At 31.6% G+C, this 25014-nt stretch overlaps 1 protein-coding gene across 2 annotated transcripts in view; it reads left to right on the top strand.

Annotated features, from left to right (window-relative positions):
* The first annotated feature begins 2455 nt into the window (after positions 1 to 2455).
* Positions 2456 to 25014, top strand: part of LOC118198547 (N-fatty-acyl-amino acid synthase/hydrolase PM20D1-like) — a 65289-nt gene continuing 42730 nt past the window's right edge. For both annotated transcript variants that reach the window (XM_035370247.2, XM_035370249.2), the window contains exons 1-3: positions 2456 to 2800; positions 11240 to 11472; positions 15468 to 15554. In XM_035370247.2, the coding sequence (XP_035226138.1) occupies positions 2530 to 2800; positions 11240 to 11472; positions 15468 to 15554 (591 nt within the window). In that variant the 5' untranslated portion in view covers positions 2456 to 2529. The remainder of the gene's footprint in view (positions 2801 to 11239; positions 11473 to 15467; positions 15555 to 25014) is intronic.

A 25014-nucleotide genomic window follows, 5' to 3' on the forward strand; every position in this document is an offset into this window, starting at 1 on the left:
TATATATTACTCTCTTACACTCTCGTCATTGTGACGTACCATCGGTGTCATCTGGTTACTTCCTGAAATTTGCATATGATTCTTGAAGATGTGTGTAGTGATTTCACAGGTGATATATTTATTTTAGAGTTCGATTTCCGCGTGACTCCGAATTATCCTTAATTTATGGACATGAGTGTATATTATACGTAGGTTTTTTTTTCAACCTCCGATCACACAGTATGATGGCCAGGTATGCGGCATGTGGTTGGTGTGCGTAGTAGGCGACTGCGCATCTTCCCCTCCACACACTCTGTCACTGACGTATTCAACACGCTATTTTCTGTTGAGTTGCAGTCACGTAAACATGGCTGTCGCTATTCGTATATTTAACTTTATTTTATTTTCCGTTCAACTAAATATTTAATAACAGGATTTGATTTTTAGTCAGATTTGTGGTGCGAGTTTTAAGAATAACAATGCACAATTTAAATATATTTTTTTTACCATTGTTCATTCAAATTAAAGTTTTTTTATCAGTAGTATTTATAACATGAAAATTTAGAGAATTATATATATTTAGAGTAACTCAAGTATAATCAGTTTATGGTTTAAATGCTTAGTTACTGTTTTTTTGTTCACGGTAGTTTTGAAGATAGCATGCAATTACATAATGTAGAAATTATTCCAATTATATAACGTAGAAATAAAATGAAATGGCGTGAAAAGTAAAGGAAAAAACGGCACGAAGAATCAGCGGTCTTTAATTTACTTTTGACAGGAACGAAACTAGGCGTGATTAGGTTCTGCCTCATTGGCTAAAGAGCGCGTCAATCTTTCTAGGCCACGACTACCCCCCCCTTTTAGCTTCACTTGGACTGGGCTAGTGCCTCCTAGATATACAATCTAGGGTGCAGATCATTTCCATGTATTCTCCGATTTTTGGCGCATGAACAGATCTTTAAAATGGTCGCTCTACGATAGGGGTCTTCAATATTTCACGCCCAAGCGTCACATCAATAAATTCATAAAGATCCGCGGGCCACATGTCTGCCAAAAAAGAGTGTAGTCAGAAAATTTATATAAAAAAGGAAGGTTTGTAATGCAAGGCTACAATTGATTCTAAGCGAAGAGATAGTGTTACAGATTTATATATATATATATATATGTACATTGGTTCCCAAAAGTTAAATGGAAATCGAATTAAAATGTTTTGCAACTTTATTTTAATTATGAAAAAAAAAAAAAAGATGATTGTACAGAACGAGATTACAAAATGCAATTACAATAAAAAAAGGAAGAAAAAACTTGCATTACTGGTGGGAGATGGTAATTATTTTAGTTTTAATCTGTGTTGTTGAAATTCGTAAAGTTTCCTCCATATGTCTGTAAGCCGTGTTTTTGTTTTAGATTTTAGGATTTTCATTTTACAAAAAGCTGTTCACATATGTATGTACTGCCAAAGATAGAAGACATGAAGAGTGCGTGTTTACGAATTCCTGTAGTCTTTGGTCACGTACTTCGAATAAAACTCAATTAATATAGGATTTTCAAGAAACTTGCATTTTACTGTAGAGTCGCACTGAAAATCTATAAATTCTAATTGAAGTTCAGGTGGAACACTTCCAACGTCTACTGAAAATGGTAAGGAGAATATTCGGATATTCTCCTAAAAATTCATTTTCACGAAAATCGGAAAACTACTTTTGAATTCCTCTTTAAAATTTGAAATGCAATGCATGGCATAATTATTTGAATTCCATGTTGTAGAGTTCTTCACACACTCCATCAATTTTGGAAAGTGAGTGGAATTCTTACTTAGCAACTGACTTTTCCACAGTATTAATTTTGTTTCAAAAGCTTTCACAAAGTAATAAAGATTATGAACAAGTAGATCTTTTCCCAGTCAGCGGTAGTTCAAACCCTTGAGATGACCTGTAATATCGATAAGAAATGCAAAGGTCTCTCAACCATTTTTCATCACTAAACTCATGCGGCACCTTGAGCGGCACGCTCTAATCTTTGGCGAAATATCGACGAAAGATTGACATTTGTTGCAAACCTGTTAGAGATAAGAATCTACCCTTTTTATGGAATTTAGATTTTATGCCTAGTCAAATTTTTTATTTTTAAAATTACATAAGATAAAGTGAAATTTTTGAAAATTCGTCATTTTGAGAAAATTTTATCTCAAGTATTATCAGGTATGTCATTAAAATGTTTGAATATCAAGAATAAGAAATAAAATCAAGAATAAAAAAAAATTTAAAAAAACGTTTTTTATGACAAGCAATTTTTCTTAAAATCAAAATTTATTAAAATTCTTCAATTTTTCTTCAAATTCAAATTTGGGGCCACCAAAATGCCTTCGGTGGGCCCTACGTGGCCCGTGGGCCATGGGTTGAAGACCTCTACTGTACGAGAAAATCGCTACGGGTAGACGGGCCTTTAAACTGTAACCATATGAAATATGTTAATGTTTGTAAACAAGCGGCGGTTTTCGTTTTCGTATCTGACATCGTAGTTCAGTTGTCTTTGAATTTTAAGAAAATGCGCGGTAAAAATGCTGCGTTCTGTACTATATTGCTATCGTTTATAAACCTTATCATAATTTTATTGGGCATTGCTGTGTTTCGAGCTTTAATTTTGCATGAAGATGAAATATTAGACATTTGCAATTCTGGCGATGTGGATTATATTCCAGATAACAGAGGAATTTCAGGGCGATTTTCTGAAGCTTTAAAGTTTCAAACAATAAATTATGGTTTTCACAATTACAATCGAGATGCCTTGTCAAATTTTATTTCTTTTCTCACAATAAGTAAGTTATACTTAAACTGTTTTTTAGTTATACAAAAGTGTATTATGCCTGGACTTACAACAGCACTTCGTTGCATGTTTCATAAATAAAATATAGTATTGTTTTTATGTTATTTTTCAATGATTTATAATTGTAAAATTAACTTTTCTAACTTAGGGACTAGTATTTGGCCTTTTTTTTTTTTTTAATTGATTAAATTATTTAATTTGGGCATTGATTGTAGTTTTCACCTTGAATGTCTTTGATATCTATGCAATGTAAGTTTTACTTTCAAACCCTGTAACTGGGGAAATTTAATTGAAAAATTCAGACATTTTAGTGAAAGACATTTAGCATTTGAAATCCTGTATTTTGTCAATACCAGATATGCCCATTTACAAGAAGGTATCTTTAACACATTCCCTATATATGTTAATTAAAAGAATGAAAAGTTGTAATACAACGTCTTAAAATTTTATGTCATAGATTAGGTAACAATGAAATTAGAAGTGTAGTATAATAAAACAGCAGCTATCCAAACTCTTTAAATATTTGGTTTATTTATTTTATGTATTTATTTTTAAGAACAAGCAAAGATAAAGCTTTTAATTTATTCATGTATTTTCAGTGTTTACGTGAATTTAAATAATGTAAAAATTATGCTCTTCATTTTATAGCATATATAAATCAAAGGTAATTTCTTTCTTTTAATTTAGTTGAAAAAGAAATAACTTTAGAGACAAAAATTTATCTGTTTAATTTTGTGAAAGACTGTCTTTTTTCTTTTATGGAAATAAAACTATTTTCTTTTTCTAACTGAATAATATTTATTAGAATAAAACATGATAAATGAACAAAAGAGGATTATCTTACTTGCATAATTGTAAATACATATTTGGTGTAATTTGGGGAGGAGAGGACATCAAAGATCCAAATTTTTCAAGTTCATGAGTTGTGATTTTAGTTAGTTTGGATATTTAAAGTTTTAACTTTTGCTAAAGTTGCATGGTATGGTCTTGTATTTTGAGCTTGTTATTATTTTGTTGTGAGTACCATCATTTGAGTATGTCTGAGGTGACTAAGAGGATGAATGTTGATGGGTTGGATTACTATGAAATTGTGAATTTGAGTTTTTTTTTTTTTTTTGTATGTGTTGGATGATGAATGAAAGATGTCTGATTTTTGCATGAAAGCTGGTTTAATTGCTGATAGATATGAATAAGCTGAAAAATGTAATTGAATTGCTTATGTGGAGGATGGAGGAGATAGTGGTGGGAAGCCTAAACGTATGCTCGTGAAAAAAAGGTATGTTAAAAAATTGACATTTCATTTATTTATTCGTCTCTTTGTGTTAATATTTGTTAAAAGATTTGTTGTTTAATGTTTTTATGTTATGAAATATGTATTTTTGGTTATTTATTCATCACTGTTTGTGTATTTTTGGTTGTTTGTTTCTGAGTGTTAAGATAGCGGCGAATTTTTTCTGGTTAATATGTTAGTTTTAACTTCGTTTTAGCTTCCTGATTTTGTTTATGTGAAAATAGATGTATGCATACATGGACAAAGTGAAGGCAGTGTGAAATTCTCTGATTTTTTTTTCAAGTTAAAATAAGTCGATTACATGAACAAAGTTAAGGCAGTGTGCAGTGTCTAGTTTATGCAATTATCTGATTTTTTTTTTTTTTTTTTTTTTTTTTTGTAAATACATATTAAGTTAAAATAGGTCGATGTGTACATGGACACTGAGTTTGTGGAAGTGTTTCACTTCTTATTTTGGTTTTGTGTAGCAGGTGAAAGAATCAGCACCATCTTGAAATTGGTGCTGATCTTTCCTGGCACTGATTGTGGCTTCAAAAAAGAAACAATTTGCCAAAAGGTGCTGTAGAGTAAATTTTTACTGCATCTTCTTCTTCATTTTTACATTAAGTTGTGTTAGCATATAGAAATTGAATATGAGTGAATTTGAAATTTTTTTTTCAGTCATTTTGATTTTAAATTATGAGAAGTGTCCTTAAATTGTATAGAAATGAAGAACTAATTGCTGCAAAGTGTAAATACTCCATTTACAAAAGTGAGAGAACATTTTCGGAGCTTATAAAGTATCATCATCGAAGACAAGTTCCAAATTTATTTGGCTTTTACTTTGATGAATTTGTATGGTTGATAATGTATATGAACAGTACTGAGATACTTTATCCTACATTTTTACAGTACATTGAAATTATTTACAAACCATGGCTTGCAGATCAGGAAACTAACTAAATATAAGTTTTACTTTATGTTTGTTTCATTCTTAATTGCTATTTCCAACATTAAAAAAAAAAAAAAAAAAAAAAGGTTAATCTTTGGATTATGGTAACTTGGCGATTTTTTGGCAAAAATTTGGCAACCAACCCTGCTACAGCAACCTGCTAGTTTTTGTTTGGATGCCATTTTGTTTTCACAAAGTAAAGGCATGTTTTTTTTTTTTACTCAACATTTTTTTCCAACAAACTACTAGCCGAATTACGCTTATGCTAGAACTTTTATGGAACAAAAGTGCTTAATCATGACGAAGATTAGGTGCGAAATTGGGAGAAAGTGCAGAATCGCAAACTGCTTGCCGCGTTTTTAAGAATTGCACATACACGGTATCATCCATGAAGACGTCGACCTATTTTCACTTAAAAAAACATCCCAGAATTGCAAAAAAATGGCATTGTGCACACTCTTGACTTTATCCATGTACACTGCTAAAGTCCTAGCTAGTAACCTTTATCGCCTTACAAAAATGTCACCAATTCCAAAGATTAGCCAAAAAAAATTATCAGTGTGTTGCCTCTTCTTGATATTACTATCAAGTTACTGTTTCAAATTTTTTTTTCCTTGGCAGATCAATTTTGCATCAAGGCTAAAATGCTGCAGTTCCTGTTTCTCACCAATCTGCTGTAACTGTTAAGCATCAAATCACTAACACCTTATACAAGAGAGAAGACATACACACCATAGTGAAACAAAAAATTAGGCAAAGCAACAATCTAGTATTAATTCAGAAGTCAAACAACAAAAATCAGTGTTATGTTTTCAAATTTTCACAGGACTAGTTTCGATGGTTTTACTGAACCATCATCCTCAGCTGTAAAAGCGCAAATGAATGAGATAAGATATAATTAGATAAGATAAGAAAGACAGGACAGGAGTTAAGCTACTGGCACCATCTGTTGATGAAATGAGAACTAAAACATATTTTCCTTAAGTTCTAATGACAAAGATGGATTGGAATTAGGGTTGTTAACTAGAACAGAAAGATTTTTTTAAAATGTGAAATGCCTCTAGAAATGGAAGAGGAAAGGGAAGCTCTTCTACACACTATTGGCCATATATCATGAGACTAACGACTAAAGGAATATTGCTCTGATAAGTTTTATCTTGCATTTCTGGCATACTGAGGAAGCTAAGCCAAAATTACATTAGTTGAGTTATTTATTATACTTAATGTCTATTTCCTACACATGTTTAAAGCTTATCAAAGTCCCTAATAAATAATTTCCCGTATATGCTTAAGGCTTATCTAGGGCCAGTGCTAGACATTTTGCTGCTCATGCAGTCAGTGCAGATCTTAAATTATGCTGCCAAGTGCACTGCGCAGAAAAAAAAAGGGGGGACAGTTCTATTGAGCCGATTGACGAAACTCAAATTGTGTTTTTCATGTCTCGAAAGCACAACTTATTATATATATTAGATTTATATATAGCATTGTTATAACATAGGTATTTTGACACAAAATGGGACTTTTTCTGAAATAACGTACCAATTTTTTTCCGTATTTCGATTCTACAACCCAAATTATACCTAATTATTCAATTTTGTAAAATTTGGTGTAAAATTTACATAGAAATTCAAAAATTTAACTTGGTGCATTTTTTTTAAGGTTATGCTAAGAAAAATTCACTTGGTGAACTTCTTAATATACGGCAACCTATTTTTCTTTCCATTCCATTGTCCGGGAGTGGGGGAGGGGAAAAGTCACATTGTTCTTACTTTCAAATAATTTTAACAATGTGCCTAAACCACATTTGATGTTATGATCGCTTTCAACAAATGTGCCAAATTTCAAAACACTCCAATACAGTCAAAAGTTTTTAATCTGGACTTGCCGGGACTTCGGCGATTCCGGATTATCGATTTTTCCGGATTATAGATCATCAGTTTAAATCTGGTAAGATGGCATGCAGAAATTATAAAATTAAACATATGAAACCGTAATTATGAAATAAAGAGCCATTATTATCTAAAGGGTAAAAAAATTTACAAAAAAAAAAAAAAGCTTAATATTTATTTGTTTACTTTATTAAACATTTCTTTCAACGCGCGCATGCATAAAGCATACCTTATGCATACTTGAAATTATAAAATTGCAACCAGAAAACTATGTGTACTCGTGATATTTATAATGACGAGGAATTTGATTTAAATCATATCAAAGATGGAGTACTTCGAGATGAAATACTACATTTAGTAAGGAATTATAAGCGGAATAAAATAAAAACATGTGCCCTGAAGATAAGGATAGTGCTGACAGATGAACTTCCAGTTCATTGCGCGCTGCGACTCCCCCCCCCCCCCCGCAAAGCAACGTGAAACTGATAAACAGATTTCGGAATGGTTAGAGAAGCAAAGGATATGCCTTTATCCATTTTTTGCAGCAATTCCACTTTTTGTTTGATGGACATCGAAACATACTTTTGCTTTGTAGATCCTTTACATATTAGTGAACATATATCGCAAATTCTATTTGACATAATCGAAAGTTCAAGTTTACTTTTATAAAATTGCTAACAGTATGCAAAAAATAATAAGCCAGATCCAATTTGAAGATTAAGGAAAAATGCAATCTGCAACATTAACTGAAATAGATAATTGGATAATTTTAGCTTATACCATCCGTTATACATTAAATGCACATGCATAAACATATTATGCACATGCGCACACGCATATGTGCAGTTGAAAATGTCTAATGCGCATGTTTAAATGCCTATGCGCATGCGTCAAAGAGACGCATGCGCAGAAAGTTTGTAGCCTTGAGGTCCAGATTATAGATCATTCCGGATTATGGATGTCCAAATTAACGACTTTTGACTGTATATAAATTCACGTATATCTTCGGAAATTTTGAATAAAAAATCCTAATTTTTTTCAGGTATGCATAGAAATACATCTACTTTAAGATGATGGTAAACATTTTATACATTATTCAAAAGTTTTTTTCGAAAAATTTATAAAAATTATTTAAAAATAAAAAAAAAAAATAAAAAAAAAAAAATCTGAAATGTTTCAGATTTTAAATTACGTCCAAAGGGGCGTTTTTTAACATTTTGTGTGTTACCTTTCTTTATTAAATATCATGTTCCTCGCAATTAAACCATAAGATCCAGTGCAACAGCAATATCGCAAAATAGTTTTAAAACGAGCATATCTTTAGAATTTCCGATACAGAGACTCACGCGCTGGAGATAAAAATGTTTTTTCTGCACAACGTTGCCATTGCTCGCTTTGAAATCCTTGAGTTTGTTAATCAAAAATTCGTCAAAGTTTTAAAAAATAGGAAATCGATCATAAAACAAATTTCAAATTTCAAATTTGGTCTTCCACATGCTCATATTCGTTGGAGGATTACGTTATTCGAAATTCGATGACTCTATGTACCGTTGTTTTATCACAATACGAGAAATATACATACATTTATGCAGATTTTTCATTATTTAATTTCTTCAAATATAATGCAGGACTCTAACATTTTGTGGCAACAGTTTGAAAAGTGAACCGACATTTATGAATCCGACGCAAAATGCCAAAACGAAACTAATAGTCCTTCGGGATTCAAATCCCTTTGGACTAAAAAAAAAAAAAAAAAAAATCATAAAAACTGGTCGAATATTATCTGGAATGAACCTAAATTTTGAAATGTGAAAGGTAGAATCAAATAAATTTAATAAAAAAAAAAGCTATTTGTAAATGTATTCCATACTCAATTAACATTAAGGAGCTAAAATTTGAAGGGCTAATGTTTTAAAAACTACTTCTGTAATTTTTACAAAATGTGGCATTTTGGTATAATTTGAGTCATAGAATTAAAATATGGAAAAAAAATTGGCATGTCATTTCAGAAAAAGTCCGATTTTGTGTCAAAATACCTATATTAGAACAATGCTATATATAACTCTAATACACGCTTATAAGTCACGCTTTCGAGACATGAAAAACACAAGTTGAATTTCGACAATCTGCCCAGTAGAGTGGGAAATATAGAACTGGTCCTTTTGGGGGGGGGCACAGGGTACCTCTTGTTATTCTCAAGATTTTTAACACCCATTAGTTTTGTTGCTCGATGTTTCTGTAAATCTGAAAAATTTTGCCACCCAGGTCTGCCACACTGCCTGTGGCGACAGCCCTGGGTTTATCTGAATAACAGATTAGTTATTTTAAATTCAAACAGTACTAAATTTAGTCTTTCATCCTATGAGTATTTTTTACAAAATCAGTTTGTTATGTATGGAAAGATATTTCTGTTGAATTTCTCCTCTGCACGCTCAACACTTCGCAGCACAGTTGATTCAGGTCCTTAATTGTCAGGAAGGATAATGTAATCATAATAAGCTGTTTGGTATTCAATTATTAATATTAAAAATGTGTTTTAGACATTGCTGCATGAGTCATTTTTCAAGCTGCAATGGATTAATAGTCGTTTGGTGATTAAAAAAAAAAAAGGAATAATGAAAAATAATTCTCCAGTTTGGCATTATTAATATAAGTTATTCAGTAGGTGTAAATTCAGCGATAAACTTTGGTAGTGTTTCAGTCTAAGTTGTATGCCAAGCAAAAAGGCAGCTATAGAGTGAAATTATTGGTCATGCATATTTATCGCGATAAGTGATTATATTTCTTTAACATGGAGGTATTTTATTTAGTGCAAAAGTGAAGTTAAGAATCGGACCGTCTACTTATTATATCATGAAAAACATCAAACGCATATACATAAAAGCATTATGTATATAAAGAAAAGAATTGCTGGTGGTCCGGAGGTTTAGATTTTTAGATTATTTCTGATATTGGACGTCCAGATTTCAGACTTTGTACTTTATTCATACATTTTTATTAATATTTAACTTGTATAACTTTTCAATTAAATCATAAATATAATTTTATTTTACACTATAGTGAGAGATGATAATTAATAAATATTAAATTCTCTTTAAAGCCCTGATACCTCCTCTTTTTTTTTTTTTTTTTTTTTTTTTTTTTAATCAAGCAGCACTCTTGTTACACACTTTTGGGGGGCTGATGAAGCACACAGATCCAAAAGAAATTTTAGACTTATTATCTGTATGGAAGTCAGTAATATTTGTTTAGATGGAAATCGAATTTTAATTGTGTAAAAATGAAAAATTTGTAATCTGCTAGCTGTTTTTATACTGTTACTTTTATTGAAGAATCATTAGTTATTTTAAAGGTGTATAAAATTTATGCTCGAATTGTTATCCTAATGTTAAATCATTATCTAATTTTCAATTAATCATGGTTATCCTAATGTTTTATAACTTCTTTTTGGTATTTTTCTGTTAATGGACTACCATTTAGAACCAAATATAAACATTCTTGCAAAACCTAAATAGATAACTAGATGGTGGCGAACTTAAAAATATGTGAAGTTCTAATTGTGAAAAAAATTGTGAACTTGTAATAACAATAATTGATCACATAATGTGTTCAATGAAAAAAATAACTTTGTAGTAATAGTAATGTATCATATAATGTAATATATTAATGTGCATAATGCTAAAGCTGTGAGTGATGCCAAATTTGTGCATTTCTCTGATTTTTTAAGCCAAAACACAATGACGGGTACATGGGAAGAACAGTTCTCTCTCCATGTTTTCTCTTAAAGAAAACCTCAAAGATTGGATCAAATTTGGCATTATGCAGAGCTTTGGCATTGCCCATATTAAATGTTTCATAATTATTCATGACACATTATAAACAGGCACAATATAAACATTTGGGGATTGGCACTCTTTTTACAGAAAAGTGCCCCTTTTTTATATTGGTAGCTATGAAATTTTACTCTAAAATATTTTAGCTGCTAGAAGATGAGGTAGATAAAAGAAATCAGGCTGGACGGATTATAGTTCAGATCGTCGTATTTTATCGTGACTGTAGACTTTTTTCTTAAAACATTTCTGGAGAGCTGCTTAGAGCCACATTGAGTCTTATTATCACAGTTTTATTATTTTCAATGTTTGCCTATCTTCCTCAAATTTTAAGCACTTATTTAGCTTGTTTATTCATAATCCCACGAAAGACTTCTGTTTTTCCTATTGAGTAAGTTATTATTTTGCTGTGCTATTCAGTGACTAATTAAATTAACTATTTCTGTAAGTATGTCATTCACTTTGTAATAATTATTTTTCTGTTTTGTAGGTTTTCCATTTGTGCATTCATCACCACTAGTTTCAAGAGAAGTTGTTAATAATCTCAGTTTACTATACTATGTTCAAGGCAGCAATAAAAAACTGAAACCCTATTTATTATCTGGACATTTAGATGTTGTACCTGTCGAAGAATCACAGTGGGAAGTACCTCCTTTCAGTGGCTTAATCAAGGATGGTTATATATGGGGTAGAGGTTCAATAGATTGCAAACATATAGTAATGGTAATAATGTTTTGATTCTAATATGTAACATACAAGAAAGTATTTCCCAGTTAAGCTTAATAACGGAACTTTTTGTTTAATGTAACATAATTCGATAATTATTTTTAACATGCCACATACAAAAAATAATGCAAATTGGAAGAAAAATTAGTTTGGTTTAAAATCAAATTTCTCTAAATTAAGTTATATTTCTCAAGTTGAAGGAAATTGCATTTATGTCTGATTAATAAATTCAGCAGAAAGCTTTCAAATGCAATAATAAAACTTTTTCAAGAATTTGCCATGCAAAGGAAGATTGTTGTCTTTAGTTGATAGGTTGAATTTGGATACCAAATAGAAATCCATCATTGCTTTTTAATATTGCCTGTGATCCTCTAGCTTCCTACTGGTAAGCTAAACTACGAACAACATGACATTAGTAGCAAGAGTCTTCAAACAAAATACTGCATATATAGGTATCAGTTTTTCAAATTAAACTGATGAAAGGTATTTAAAAAGCATTAAAAATGTAACTTTTTTTTATGAAAAATTGCAGGTGGCAGGCAGTATTGATTAAAGTTCTGCTAGTTTTATAAATGCCATAAGCAACCACAGTTATTTGTACATTATTTCTAAGTATTTAGATAGGTAGATGCAATTGTCTAGTATGAACACTATGTAATAAAATAACTTCATTTAAATATTAATGTGCATATATTGATTTTAATATGTAAAATCTTTTATTCTCTCCCAGAATTCTTTAAAATTGCAAAATGGAACACATTTTAAAAATTCAGATCTAGTATTATAGTATAAATTTCATGATTTCCCTTAATCTGTATTAGAAACTAAAATAACTTCAGTTTAGTTATGATGAATTTGAGCAAAAGAATGTAGATAAAATATTATCTTATGCTCCTTCATTCACTTGTTATCTAACAGTTTTAATATTTTTTCTCCTTATGTTCCATTTGAGTAGGAAGATTAAAAAATAAAACATGTATGTTTGAAATACTTAACAGGAAAGAATCTGGAGTATTTACAGTGTTATTGCAATTCAGAGAAATTAAATTTATATTTTACCAAGCTAATTAATAAGTTAATAAATTTATGGTAAATAGACAGTACCCACTGCTTATTAAAATCATTTCTGTTCCGAACATATTTGAGTTATTAAGCATCTGAGTTTATGTATTGCACATTGTGATATCAGTTTGAAAATTTTTTAAGTAAAATTATAATGAACAACTAATTCGTTAATTAATCCTGAAATACTATTTAAAAATTAATACTAAAATTAAACTATTTATGCTGTTTTGAAGTTCATTTTAAATTTTTTTATAAAAACACTTTTATAGTTATATGCGTGAGGAAATTTTTTAGTCTTACAAACAATTATTCTATCTGTGGTTGTGCATTCCCAATTTCATAAAACTGCTGATAGCTTTTATTGATCAGCGTCTTTCAGTTTATAAGGTATTTCTCCCGCCTTCCTTGGCGTGCCTTCATGGTGTAGTGGTTCTGCACGCTGGGCCGATATTCCAGAGGTCTGTGGTTCGATTTCTGGTGAAGGCATTGCTAATTTTTCAATCTCTCTTGCTTCCACAAAATACCCAATGTCTGTACAGTGCTGCCTGAACTAAAAAGTGTTGGATGAGAATTCTCCACATCCAGGATTTGGCAACTAGGTTCCCTTAAAAAACCCCAGTCACCCTTTAAAAGGCGAAATATCATATGTAAGGTATTTCTCCCACCTTCCTTGGCATGCCTTACTAAGCCGGTATTTCAGAGGGCTGTGGTTTGATTCCTGGCGAAGGCGGTTGCTAATTTTTCATCTTTTCTGTTTCCAAAAATATCCTAATGTCTCTACAAGTTAAAATTTTTTCTGAGAATTTGCAGTGCTTTTCTAAATTTGATTGATGACATGTAATCACTTTTATCTGTATCACTTTCACTGTCAGTTTCTGCAGATTTTTTTAACACTTTCATGATCAGTTTTTATGCACTCTTCAATATTGTTGTGACTTGACACATATTTTGAAGATAAATCTTCACACCTTCCCTCACTGATGTCTGAAATATTAGCTATAGTTTCCAGTTCTTCTGAGGTTTCTTCTACATAAAAGCCGCATAAAAGAAAAAAAAAAGCTTCTACATTAAAAACAAAGTCTTTGTTTTTCATAAATAGGCTGAATATGTTTTTAATTTCTGTCTTAATTAAGTTATCAACAAATGAAACAAAAATCAACTTGCATAAGGGTGCTTAGTTTGTGCATTCTCCCTTATATCACAGCACCATTTTGATGATTTTTGTCTTTTCACATAGCAATTAACTTGTATAAAAGTATAAAAAAAGTATTATTAACTTGTATAAAAATGTGTGGCATCTTTAAGCTGAGATGCCTCTATCAAGGCATCCCCCAATAAAGCTGCGGTTTACAGTATGTTAAATGGATGAGTTATGAAAGTCTTTGATAGATACTAGTAAACTATTATGGCACTGAACTCTTTTTCTAATTTGAGTTTAATGAGCAGCACAAATGAGTTTAATGAACAACAGTTTTTCTATTGATTAGTATGTATTTGTTTTGGTTTCTGCAAATTTAACATAATAAGCAGCTGAATTTATTAACCAGTGAGTTTAATAAATGATAATTGCTGTATATACATTTAAAATAGTTTGTAGATTTTCTACTTCAATTTTATAATAATTTGTTACTAATTGTGTAAAATTATTATAATTTAATAATGGATTTTGAAGGAGAGTATTGACTGACTAGTGTTTAAATCAGTATCTCAAAATTAAAGCTATTAAATAAAAATCTGTATCTACTTATTAATAAGGAATTAAAAATAAAACTTTGATTAAAGCTCTTGTTAAATTTTCTATTCAATAAATATCATTAATAGTTTTATTAATTAAATTAATTAATTATCTGAATGTTTCATTCACAATTTTCTCCTGTTTTCCATTTAATTTAAAACAAATAAGTGTTAAGAAGGATTCAATTATAGATGTGATTAGAATGCATCATACAAGACATCTATTCTAAATTTATTAAGTTTAAACTAGTAATAAAAGTTTTATGACAGAATATTAATAAATTTAAATATCCCTATTCTAAGTTAATTTAGAAAAGATTGAAGTGTTTTCTGTTGTATCAACCAATTCAAAAATTTAATGTACAGTTTCACTATTTTTGTTTGTTATGAGTATTAGTGTTTGCAAAATTATAGGCCTTTTTTATTTTACATTGTATAATATAAATATGTGGAAGAATTCTGAAATTGGAATTTCATGTTTTGTGTTTAATATTTACTGTTTGTGTTTATTATTACAGTAAGATGTTTTGAGATTCCATGCAAATTTTATTTGTAAATCAGATAAAGATTTATAAAGACATCTCTAATTAAAAAAAATAATTCAGAAAGTTTTTCTCTTAAAAAATTGACTGAGCTATAACCTGAAGTATAGAATTTTATATCAGCAAATCAAGTTATGTAATAATGCACTGAAGAATTGAAATGGAAAATGGAAATCACTCCAAATCTTTCTTGTCAGCTATCTCTGATATGCAAATATTTATTTATTTATTATTTTTTGATAATCATAGTATTAGGTTTTTTATTTTTTTTCTTTTGCTTTTAGTGATGCGTCAAAATTCAACATATTGCTTTCTGTCAGCTTTTAAAACTGAGTGTTGCAACTATTGAGTGTTCAGAATATGTTCCTTACTTACTTTCCAATATATATGGATATTTACTTCTTATTATGATTAATATACAGCTAGTTTTAAATCATTTTAACTATTAATTTTGTTTAATATTTCCATGCCATATAATCCATTATACTATGTCATACATTCCATTTATTTTATGAAATATATGCCATTCCATATATTCCATAAAATATATGTCATAATTTATATAAATCATTATTGCATTCTCTGCAAATTTCAGTTATAAAATATATTTATATTAGGGCCTTTTATATTTTTGTTACTAATTTTTTTCAGGGCATTTTAGAGGCTCTGGAGTTTTTATTAGAAAAGGGTTATCAGCCTCAAAGATCATTTTATATTGCTTTTGGGCATGATGAAGAGGTGAGCTAAATGTGCTGTTTACATGTTTTCCATCCATTTGATAATTACCATATATTCCAAGTATAACAGGCACTTTAATGCAAAAAATAAGATAGAAATTTATTTGTGTGTGTTATTCACCAGATATAAAAATGATAGATTTATAAATAAGATAGGAATACAAAAATTAGATTCCTACATACAGCTAAATGCTGTTTATTTTTAAAAAATTACACGCCTTTATGAATTTAAAAAATTTTATTATCGAATAACATGAGAAGTGCATTATATTCATCTTCCATTATAAATTCAAGTACATCATTGAATTCTGTTTCATCTTCACCACCACTGTCATTCTGGTCCATAAATAAATAATCATCATCCATTCCATCTAGATTGTTAGATATGTACTACATTTTTTAAATGACTTTGGAATTATGTGGGGTTTACTTTTATTCCTTTTATTATCCACTCACACACTACTGTGTGATACATACGGCCTCCTTTTATAAATATGTTTTCACCTTCTAACATCCATGTATTCTACTGTCATTTTAAATTTCCCTTGAATGGTTTATTGATCCATACATCTAAAGGCTGAGCTAATGGCTTTCATCCACCTGGAATAAGTGTCATGTCTGTATTACAATCTTTTAACAATTTCTTCATATTATTTATTACATGGGATCTGAACATGTTCCAAGTTGAAAGATTTTCTGAATTCCTTAAGGTAACAGAATGCTTTTGCCAAACATTTCTTATCCACAATTTTACACCATTTTCGTTCATCTGTCCTTTCTCATGAACATAAATGGAAACTCCACTTGAGAAATTACATTCTGGCATTGCCTTTCTTTTAAAAATAACCATGAATTTTAATTTTGTACCATCCACTAAGCAGAAAAGCGCTAAGGTTAGGGGAGATATTTATGACCTGTTGTTTATATGTGGATCATTTTTGTTCCTATTGCATCAGTTGTTTTATTTCCTATCATATCAAACATTACTGGAGGTTTCATCCACATTTCCAATATGTGACAATAAGTTTTTTTTTTTTTTTTTTTTTTTTTTTTTTTTGTTTTTGTTTTTGTGTGTGTGTGTGTGTGTGTGTTTGTAGGTCAATAACATATACTTCTGGAAACATTAAATTGTAGTCCAAATCTTTTGGTAGCCTATATGAAACTGTTTTTTCTTGTAAAACTACGAGGGTAACTTGAAAAATAAGTTTCCCCTGTTGACTGTGGTCAGAGTTGTATATGAAAGTCAAAAAATAGAATGAGACATTAAAGATATGACATACCTTTATTTTTCCACATAGGTACCAAGTACATTGAGACATTTGTCATATCGCTTGATAAGCTTCAAAAAGCCCTCCAGGAAAAAATCAGGGCTTTGCATATGGAAGAAGCGTTGAACAGCTTGTTTCACTTCAGTATTGCTTCCAAAGCGCCTTCCCCCGAGATTTTTCTTCAAAGCCAGAAACAGATGGAAATCGCTTGGTGCGAAATCAGGACTGTATGGCGGATGGTGTAGGCGCTCCCAACCAAGAGTTGCAATATGGTTTTGCATTGCCGTCGCCGAATGTGGTCTGGCATTGTCATCCAAAAGCAGAACGCCAGATGTGAGAAGGCCAGGCTGCTTTTTCCGAATCGCCTCTTTCAATTTCGACAGGGTGTCACAGTAGCGCATAGCATTGATGGTTCCAACTACCAAAAAGTCCAGCAACAAAACTCCTTGGGCGTCCCAGAAAACTGTGAGGAGCATTTTACCTGCAGAGGGAGTTGTCTTGAACTTCTTTCAGACAGGTGATGACGGATGTTTCCACTCCATAGATGCGGCCTTCGATTCTGGCGTGAAATGGTGGACCCACGTTTCATCCCCCGTCACAATCCGAAAGAGAAAGTCATTGCCATCTTCATGGTAATGCACGAGATGTTCCAGACTGACCCCCATGCGTTGTTCCTTGTCTGTCGAGGTCAATTGTCGGGGCACCCATCGTGCTGACACTTTTCTGTATCGAAGAATGTCGTGGATGATGTTTTGAGCCTCGCTCATGTGAGATTCTAAGTTCTTCCGCTACTTCATCGATAGTGATACGCCGGTTCGCTCTAATCATGTCATCCACCTTCCTGACATTTGCATCTGCAGTGGCCGTGCGCGTCCGTCCAGCTCTCGGTATGTCCTCCACTTGCTGACGTCCATCACTGAATGTGCGACACCATCTCCGCACCATTTGCTTCGACATCACACCTGGCCCATAGACTTCCACGAGACGGTTATGAATTTCTGTTCCTGATACTCCACGTGCCCATTCATAGCGGATAACCGCTCTCACTTCACTTTGACCACGAATTCAAAACGCACCTTCTCTCCATACCTACCGGGGCTCAAATGAGAGGCTGGTCTCCGCTTTGCGCAGGCATTGCAACAGCACCATCTGCTTGATTTGCAGCGACCTCTACCCAATGGTGTATTGGTGACTTGCGCGTTTTCCTGCTGTGTCGCCTTTCGCCCAAAGCCGTTCAATGCTTCTTCCATATGCAAAGCGTGAATTTTTCTTGGAGGACTTTTTGAAGCTTATCAAGCGATATGACAAATGTCTCAACGTACTCGTACGAGAATAATAAAATAAAGGTATGTCATATCTTTAATGTCTCATTCTATTTTTTGACTTTCATACACAACTCTGACCACAGTCGACAGGGAAAACTTATTTTTCAACTTACCCTCGTAAATTATTTTATGCCATACCAACTCAAAGTATACCACTTTAAAGTTGCTTTAAAGTTTACACTTTCATTTGCATTCTTTTTTTTTTTTTTTTTTTTTTTTTTTTTTTTGCTCACTTTAAGGCAAATAAACGTATACTGTTTCTTGTTACAATCAATATATTCTGGCTATTTTCTAGAACTCAGTTCATCACACTTTTCTTCTAGGATAGGACATTTTGTTAATCCTTTACACAAAGCACATTTATTTTTTGACTTGCGATTTCATTTTTCTTTCAGAGATTTACAGACTTTCATTAACACTAGGCAGCTTTGCTGCAGCACAATTTCTATTTTGTTTTGAAAATTGAATGATTTTGCATTTGAAACCTGCACTTTGTTTGTTTTGTTTGACTGGAGCCATATTTACTTCTAAACGAGACACTAGATCAATTGTGTTTCAACTAAAGCAAATGTGATTTATTAGAACCTTTCTTGTTCACTTCAAAGTCGTGGCTTCAAATGACTACAGAAAGAGAAAACATTCAAATCCTAATTCTGTAAATCTATTCAGGTGGAAGTGCATTCTTACCAGTGGCATAGCGAGGGGGGAGCAAGGGGGTGTATGATGCGGCAAATGGTCTCCAAACAAGATTTTCATCATATCACTGTGTTTTTTTTCGGGGGGAGAGCATCAAAAAGGTATTTTGTCCCGGGCGCTAGTTATGCTCGCTACTCAAATAATGTCCTACTGGTTCTTACCCCAAATAATGTCCCCCTTTTCTTGAAACCATAGATTAACATTCTTGTGCACACCTTCACTGAATGCAGGCCACCTTCTTTTTAACATTTTTGTGAACACCTTCACTGAAAATACAGCCCACCTTCTTTTTAACATTCTTGGGCACACCTTCACTGAATGCAGCCCACGTTCTTTTTAGAATTATTTACTGCCTGAAGCATTTCCCTCACACATGTGTTGTTTGCCTTTTCTCTTGCCAGTTCAGTATACCATTATTTGTGAGCCTGGGAAAAATCTTCAAATTAATAGACTTCAAAAGATATATGGTTCAGGTTTCGTCATAAAGAAAAGAGTACACATTATACGGCAAATACACCTAAAAGGAAAAAATGCATTTTAAAGTTACAGGTGCACGTTATACACCAGAATACATGGGCGTAGCCAGCTCAAATTGCGGGGGGGGGGGGGGAGGTTGCCCGTTACAACTCCTATGGCTATACTGTTCAACCTATTACAGCATCTTCAAGTATATAGGAATTATTACGTGACGAATATATTGTGTTAATGGCAGTTATCTTAATATAAATAATAATTATATTATAAATCTTATTAATAAAATTATGTAACATAATTATGGATATATTGCATTTAATTATCGTATTTATAATTATTACCTTACAATCATATTAAATGCGTAACTCAATATTTCTGTTTTTAAATTAATTTAATATTATTAAAATATTAAAAGAATTATGAAATTCATTTTATTTTGGTTACATAATACAACTATAAAGATAAATGTATAAAATCCATATTTCTGTTGTATATAATAAATGTATTGAATTAAATACATCATTTATTCTGGACATGAAATTAAATTGCAAATAAAAATTTAAAAAAAAAAAGAAAAAGAAAGCAAACATTTTTCTAGCCTTTCATTTTGGTTTGGCATTTAAAATATTCTTGAATTCCACTTTCTGTGGCTGTAAACTGGCAAATACGTATATCAATAACTTTGTCAATTGATATTCCTTTCGTATAATTAATGTTCCTTAATACCAAAGAATTTCTGCTCATAGTATTCCGTCATAGTACCTCTATTATAATTTTCTAACCTTTTCAAAGCACCTGTGGAACGTTAACATTCGCAAGATATTATCGGCAGTGTAGCTGCTATGTGCAAATGCACATTAGTATTTGGTAAAAAGATTTTATTCGAAGCTTTTAAAACCAAAGCGGGTGTACCTGGGAGCTTTGCTTTGGGAATAGACATAAAATGCCGTTGTCAACATTTCGTCTCTTCTTTTAGAAGTTTCGGAGAAGGTAAATCACCTTCTAAGGCATTTTGCTTGTCTTCTTAGCATGCCTTCGTGGTGTAATAGTCAGCACTCTCGGAGCGTATTCAAGAGGACAGTTTTGAGTCCCGGCGAGGGCATGGCTCATTTTTTATCTCTCCTGCTTTAAAAAAATACCTAATGTCTCTATAGTGGCGTCTGAACTAAAGAGTGGTGAATGATGATTCTTCACTACCAGGATTTGGTGATTGGGTCCCCAAAACCTCAGTCGCCCTTTAAAAGGAGAAGTATATAAGGTATTTCTCCTGCCTTCTTAGCAAGCCTTCGCGGTGTAGTGGTCAGCACGCTCGACACGAATTCGAGAGGTTCGTGGTTCGAGTCCGGGCGAGGGCATTGCTCCTTTTTCACATGACTCCTGCATTAAAAAAACTCTAATGACTCTACAATCTTCAACTCATTTACCAGAATTTCATTTACACAATCAGCGCAAAATGATGGCTGTATGCAAAATAGGGATGATGCAGTCTTTTCTAAACTTGAAAATTGAGATTTTAAATGGAAATTGAGATGGTCAAGTAAAGGTATTGCTAAAATAGTTTTATAATAATTAAACACAGAATTACAATGAGCATTATATCGATAGATTTGCTTTAGAATGATGCATGGCAGCTAATTAAAAATTGAAAAATTTTACCACTTATCAAAATTTTCAGTTTCGATAAATACATTTAAATACACAATAGCACACACTGCATGCAATTTTGAATGCATTAAAAATTTATATTATCATTATAATTTTATCTATTATTATAATAGCTATAATTATGTTTGCATAAACTGAATGCATTAAAATTTATATTATCATTATAATTATATCTATTATTATAATAGCTATAATTATGTAATAGTCAGGATTTTCAAAGGAGCGGGGGGGGGGGGTTATTGCATAATATTTTCCACAACAACAAGTGTTTGGAGAAAAGAAACCCAATTTTTTTGCACTTTTTTCTAATTTATGCTTTCTTTTTTCAGGGCATCCTATATTAAGCGATTTGCATTAACTCAATACAAGTTAAAGCATTATTTCTGGAAACACAACACATAGCGAAATTTGCAAGAAAAATATAGCCTTTAGATCTGGCCCGTTACTTTTCACTTTCTCATGAACAAATTAACCGGATCCCTCATAGTTTATTCCCAAGGGCTGATTGGACCTTGTATAGTGATTCCTTCAATTTAGTAAAATGCCTCAGTTCTATTCATAACACGCCTAGTTTGTAGGAATCCACACTGTGTAATTCTAAGTTGCTGTTGGAAGTGAAGAACCTTAAAAACTGATAAGCGAATAACCGCTTGAGTTCGTGTGACAGGAAACAACAAGATAGAATGGTAAAATAACCCTTTATTATTCCAACTAAAGTTTAACAAAACTATGCCTTGGAGTAGTACAATAAAGCCGACATTAGGGCTTGAACTTAACTAAGAATTAAACTAAACTAATATTAACTAAAGAGATATAGCCGAAGCTATCAAGATTCTAACAGAGTTGGCCCCTTAACGTTAATAGACTGCAAAGCTATCAAAGGCCTAAAGTATGGCCGAGTGTAATAACAGCTTACGAGAGAGTAGCCTAAAAAGGCGGACACGTGCTATCCAGAATACCTGGTATCTCTCTCACTAAGACCGAAGAACTTCGCGGTTAAATGCTGCTCTTCCTCATTATGTATTCAGACTTGATTCTAAAACTACGTTCTGGCCGAAAGTGGTAAGTTGAAGTTAAGAATTGATAGGAAAGGAAGTTTAACGCAAAATTTAACTGTTAGTAAAATTGATATAATCCTTACAAGCTTTAAAATTGAAAAAAAAAAAAAAAAAAGCAGTTTTAAGAGTTTTGCAAAAATTGAAGTTCTACACTATAGAATTTAAACATGAATAACTATCGTTTTAAAATTTTAGATCATGAATCTAATTATGTGATGTAAATGAACCATACATTTGCATTCCCTTCCGAGAATAATCGTGAACACTTTATTATCAAAAAGTAAAATGCATTTGTTTTTGATAAATATGTTAAAACTATAGTGTAGAACATCGATTTTTGCAAAGTAAAGCCCATGCTAATAAAATTATTTCCTTTGAATGTTGTTGATTCGTGGTTTCTGCTTGATGTCGATGATGTGTATAATCTTACAATTACATCAAATTTTTATCATTTAGTATTTCATATATGCTTGCTACTGTTTGTTGAAATCCGTACGGAAATGCATACAAAGGTTATCTGTCTATAGGAAAGGATGCCATCCCATTTGTGGAGGACTTTTAAAGGAAACAGGATTGTATTTATCTTATACACAAGAAAAACAATAAAAGCTCGTTCAACTCATTCCTTGATATTCTAAGCTATGTCGAACTAGCACTGTTCAGCAATCTTATATATTTTGCACACTAATCGGCTATGTACATTTTTCATTCTATTTCAATTCTCTTGTTTTATACTTCCTTTTAATCGGTAATTATCTGATTATTTGTTCCAAACGCAGCTGCACACAAAATAAATCTGAAAGCTTTCAAATTTTATATTATGACCAAAGGGGCGTTTTTTTTTTTCTTTTTCTTTTTCTTTTTTTTTTTTTTATTAAATATCATGTTCTTCGCACTTAAACCATAAAATTCAATTCAACAGAATAACTGTGAACACTTTATTATCAAAAAGTAAAATGCATTTGAATTTGCATACCCCAAATAAACTAAAAAAAGCATATCTTTCGAATTTCCGATGCACAGTCTCTCACGCTGGAGATAATTCCCCCCCCCCTCCAGTACAATGTTGCCATTGCTCATTTTGAAATGGATGAGTTTGTTAATCGAAAATTCGTTAAAGTTTTACAAAACAGGAAATAGATAATAAAACAAATTCCAAACTTGGGCGAAGGACTATGTTATTTAAAATTTGATGCCTCTAGGTATCATTGTTTTTTCACAATGCAGCAAATATGCATACATTCATTCAGACTCTTCATTATTTAATTTCTTTAAATATTATGTAGGGCTGTAATATTTGCTGCCAACAGTTTGAAAAAAGAAACGACGTTTATACTAAACAAACGCAAAATACCAAAATGAAATTAATAGCCCTTCTGAGAAATTTGCCCCTTTGGGCTAATAATAAAATAAATTACTTGGCAGTGAATGACCTGTCTGCATATTTAACAGCTACCCTATTAAATCACCTTAAATAACAATAATTTAAATTGCTAGATGACTAATAAAATAAAATTCATTGCACTGAATTCAACAAAGTTGACATGCTCTCAACATTATTCCAAAAAAAAAAAAAGTTTAATATTTATGCTATGGTTATTGACTTAACTGAATTTCGAAATTAAAGTAAAAAACAACTACTCAAAATAATTTTAATATCTTTCCTTCCCTCTTTTGTGCAATAGTTAGATATTATTGTATTATATTTAAGTAATAAGTAGCAAATCTCAAAATGAAATACCCCAACTTATCACTTTCTTTTTTTTTGCTAAATATCTATTTTTTTGGGGGGGGGTTCGAAACGAAAGGGCTTTTGGTTCTTTAATGACATAAGCTTAAAGGCTAGAGGGAAAGTGAGACCGGATATGGAGGGCTATTCAAAACTGTAAAAGAACAAAAGCTTTACAACTTGAAAGTGTCACCTAACCTTCGAAGCATTTTCCCACTGCTTGTTTGGTGAAGAAGGTTGACTTTTCCAGATCTTACTTCTAAATTGAAAGTCAGAGACTTTCCGTTTATTCTTTGTTAATCACATGAGTGTTTTTGGAAAGCTGGAAAGCAATATTTTAAAAGTTTGAAGAAAGAATCTATTGGAAATTAATTAGTACTTTTTTTTAAGTATAAGTAGTGATGAACTGGGAGTGTGACCGGGCGCCCAGGGCACCCCCCCTGGCTACGCACCTGGAATATATGGTATTTTTTACCATTTTATTTCTGCACTGATAATTATCATTCACATCCATTCCTAAAATATTGCTTAAAAGTCTACCAGAGTTTGAGAACTTTGGCTCATATAAAAATTTCTACATAACTTTTGTTATCAAAAATTACAGTTAAGCACTGTGTATATATCATTCAAGGGATTGTCAAAAAAAGATATACATGTTCAGAATGTGATATATGTGTATTGGCTATAGAATTTTAATTCTACTGCTAATCTATTGATTTAATTTTATCATCATGGTTTTATTGTGTAAAGTGATTTCCATTTAAAAAAATTAAATATTATCACAATTAAAATCATACTTTATTCTAGGAATATTTTAGCCTGGATGGTGATTTAATTTTTCCTTAAGAAAAGAAATTTTCAAGTGTCATTTGATGTGCTGTTTGATTTCGAATGTTAAATAAAGAGCAAATTGCAATTCAGTTAAAAGCATTTTACCAAATTATACTTGAATGAAGTGTTTATCATCTGCAAACTGTCTGACTTCATTTTTGTTCTCTTCTTCCAAGTAGCTTCCCTTCCATCCACCAGCCAGATTTGAATACTTGTCTAAGAGACACTGCATTTCTTTTTTCTTTTCATATTTGAATGTAAAGTTTCCAAATATTACTGAAAGAAAGATTTTTGGAGAAACTTTTAGAGCTGGGGGAAAACGTTTAGATGAATAAACCAAGGAGGAAATGCTATAAACTGAGGTTATGCATCATGTAAGTAGAGTATTTTATTGAATGTGATGAGTCAAGACAGA

Source organism: Stegodyphus dumicola, chromosome 10 (genome assembly GCF_044657685.1).
Source record: "Stegodyphus dumicola isolate Sdum_Otavi_A_Nest chromosome 10, ASM4465768v1".
Taxonomy (NCBI): Eukaryota; Metazoa; Arthropoda; class Arachnida; order Araneae; family Eresidae; genus Stegodyphus; species Stegodyphus dumicola.